Source organism: Pteropus alecto, unplaced genomic scaffold (assembly GCF_000325575.1).
Source record: "Pteropus alecto unplaced genomic scaffold, ASM32557v1 scaffold30, whole genome shotgun sequence".
Lineage (NCBI taxonomy): Eukaryota > Metazoa > Chordata > Mammalia > Chiroptera > Pteropodidae > Pteropus > Pteropus alecto.
This window is the reverse complement of record NW_006429782.1, coordinates 3508117-3511421: the sequence shown is the minus strand read 5'-3', so window position 1 is coordinate 3511421 and position 3305 is coordinate 3508117. Positions and strand designations below refer to the sequence as shown.

General features: G+C 46.7%; 1 protein-coding gene across 1 annotated transcript in view; it reads right to left on the bottom strand.

The window, feature by feature from the left end:
- Nucleotides 1-3305, bottom strand: part of CATSPERD (cation channel sperm associated auxiliary subunit delta) — a 40311-nt gene that overhangs the window by 34326 nt on the left and 2680 nt on the right. Inside the window, exons 2-3 of the mRNA XM_025043461.1 lie at nucleotides 1925-1979; nucleotides 1058-1134 (exon numbers count right to left, since the gene is read on the bottom strand). Coding sequence (XP_024899229.1) covers nucleotides 1058-1134; nucleotides 1925-1979 — 132 coding nt within the window. The remainder of the gene's footprint in view (nucleotides 1-1057; nucleotides 1135-1924; nucleotides 1980-3305) is intronic.

The window sequence follows — 3305 nt, the reverse complement described above, 5'->3', positions numbered from 1 at the left end:
TCTCCGGTCGTCTTGGCTTCTGGAGACGGTACCATGAACTTTGGACCTCTGCGTCCTGGCTTCCCCTCGGCTCGACGGCCCCCGTGCCCTGGCTCTTCCGTGACAGCCTTCCTCCTCTACCCCGCCTCCCTCGGCTTCTAGGTCTCCTGCTTTCTGTCTCTTTCTCTTCTCCGCAAAGTCAGTCTCTGCCAGAGCCTCCAACCACTGAACACGTGATGCCTGGGGGACTGCAGCTATGCCCGCGGCCAGAACCGCCACTCGCCTGGATGTGACCTTCAGTTCCCATCTCTGGTCTTATGTGTCCTTCATGTTCCTGCAGGCGGCCTGCCATCCTGGGCTGCCGCCCCTCTCCTGGGCCTTTTGGCCAGACACTTGGACACTGTCTTCGACCACTTGCTCCCCTCCATTGCGCACACCCCGAGGTGGCGAGTCCTGCTGAGCCGGCCTTCTTGTCCCTTACGTGGCCTTCCCTTCCACTTAGGCTTTCCATGGCATGCAATGTGTTCTTGACCTGGGCTTTCGAAAATCTTCCTAAACACGAATGGTGTGGCCCCAAATCCCCCACTGCTTTTAGGATGGGGGGTACACATATTGTATCATGTACATACCTGCTTTTCTAACCGTGCACCCTGACAATCCCTAGTGCATGCTGGGTGTGGCATTTCCACCCCTCTGAATGCTCCATGCCCAGCCCTTCATATTTGGTTCCCCTCCCCCCCCGCCCAGTGAACTCCTATTCATCCTTCAAAACCCAGTTTGGACATCAATTCCCCAGTGGAAACTTCCTAGGCATTTTCTCCTCAGACCTCACCCACGAGTGCTTATATTAAGCATCTGTGACAGGTGGTACGACAGCATACCGCAAATATTTTAGTTGCTTGCTGGTCTCTTCATCTCTCATCCTCTGACCCCCGACCCAACAATGGCCTCCCTGCAGGCCGGTGACTAGCAACACAGGACAGAGCCGTCTTCCTTAATGTTTGCTGAATGAATCAGTGAGGGCAAATCTACCATTTTAATAAAAAGGACGGTAACAATTCAAAAACTGGTGACTTACCCTAGATACAGGGCTATGTTTTTCTGGCAAGGATGTTTAATCAAGCGTGTTGTCATAGATGAAAAACGCAGAAGGTCCTAGAGAGATAGTCACAAAGTCTTAATACCAATGATGATAAACACCTGTCATAAACAATGTCCTCATGTGCAACACTGAAAACGTAAATAAAGGTGAAATCTGAATTAGGCGGGTGGATTTTATCATTGTCCTCTTTCTGTTTTGATATTATACTCTGGTTATGTCAGAGGTCACCACTGGGTGAAGGGTATCTGGGAACATCTCTAAACTATTTTTTGTGAATCTATTATGTCAAAATAAAAAGTGAAAAAATTCGAGATAATAATTCGTATCGCATCTTCTTCTGTGTACATCGTTTATTTACAGATTGTTAATTATTAGAAAGAGAGGCTAGAGAACAAAGAATCATAAAGCTAACATGTTAGAAACCAGTCACTTAGAGATTATTCAGAAATGCGGACACTATTCTGAAATAACGTGATGTCAATAGGAAACACATTTTAACTGGTGAAATTTTTTTTTCCATGTGTTTTAGGCACAAGTTGAGGGAAAGGGACAAAGCAACAGTTCGCTTCCTAGGTTACTGAGATTTAAAATCTTCTATCAGATAGAACACTGGTGGTCTGAGTTCTAAACCCACTTCTATCTCCTGGCTTTGTCCAGGTTACTCGATCTTTCTTAACTACTTTTTTAGTGGAATGAAAAAACAAATCCCTTATTTTAAAGGGCAATGGTAAGGATTAGACTATGTTCTACGCCTGACACAACACTGGCAGCCCCAAAATACTGGGAAATGTTCTGATCTAGTGATTAGACAAAAATGAAAATGTTAAACATGGAGCCACATACCCCTTGAATTTGCTGTTCCACAGGAAACACCTTTCCCGTCCTCACGGTGTGAGTACTAGAGGTAAGTGACAAGAGACCGACAAACATCTGTCAATGTTTATTGAATATTCAGCATGACTCTAACCAGCCTGCCTCTGGATTAACTCTTAAGTCCCTGTTCTTGATGCTTTTAGGGTTCTAGGAGCTCCTGGAAAACCTAATGCAACTGGGAGACTTCTCTCCCACAAGCAGACGTATAGATGCGCAAAAACGGAGTCACGATTTCCAAGGACTCATAAAGGCTCATTTGCAGGCCCCGGATTAGGAATGTTAGGAATTTCTACTCCAAGGATTGTTTTTTTTCTCCTTTCCTTCGGGGGAGGTGTGTTGGTGGCTGTGAGAATGTTGGTACAGTTTACAGCAGCGGTTCTCAATCTTGGCTGTGCGCCAGAAGCGCCTGGCGGGCTTGATGAGACTGTAGATGGCTGGGTGCCACCTGAGACTCTGATTCAGCAGACCCAGGGAATTGCAATTCTAACAAATCCCCAGGTATGCTGTTGCTGCTGGTCCAGGACCGCACTTTGAGAACTCGTGTGGGGAAATGGGAGAATTAGATGTAATCGAGCTTTTCAGATTTTGAGACAAATCCACCTAGTAAATCTTACTGGCAAACCCTACTCCTCACTGACTAGCTATGTGTCTTTATTTTCACTGGGTCTGTTTTCGCTTCTATAAAATAAGCCTAAGGAATCGGTACTCCGTGGACCTTGTTATAAAGATCAAATGAGGCCATTCATCAAAAGCACACATTCACTATTTCACCGGTAAACAGGGCCCTGCTAAATGTGAGAGCTCACTCCAGGCAGGAGCCCCCTGAGAACAAGAACTGGGCTTTAGCATCCGTCTAGCCCCGTGGCACCTTGCAGAGACTTCACTGATCTAACAGTTCCTGAAATCTAAAAATGTTCTGGGTTAGGAGTTAATAAGATAAACACTCTACACCCTTATAGGCTAATATTCTAGTGACAGCAACAGAAAAAAATTGTCAAAAGAACAGAAGTTTGTGATTGATAGGAAAAAGCAGCCATGGGGAGGGAGGACGTGGAAAGGTATTAGATTCAGGGGGCCTTAAACAAGGAAATACGCTACTGAATTTGGAATCTGATCTATGAGAAACAAGCCGAGGAGAAACATGGAAGCAAAGCATGACCGAGCGGGAGCCGCATGCAAGTCTCCCCCGCCCCCAAAGCTGGACCAAGTTTGGCGTGTTCGAGGGACGGTGTGGCTGCAGCAGTGATCCAGGGGTGGGCAGGGGCCAGATCCGTCCTTGTCAAATCCCCAGGGTACCCTTGGCAATGACTAGGGACAGTTTTGATTGACGGCCGAGCTTGGGGAAGGAGGT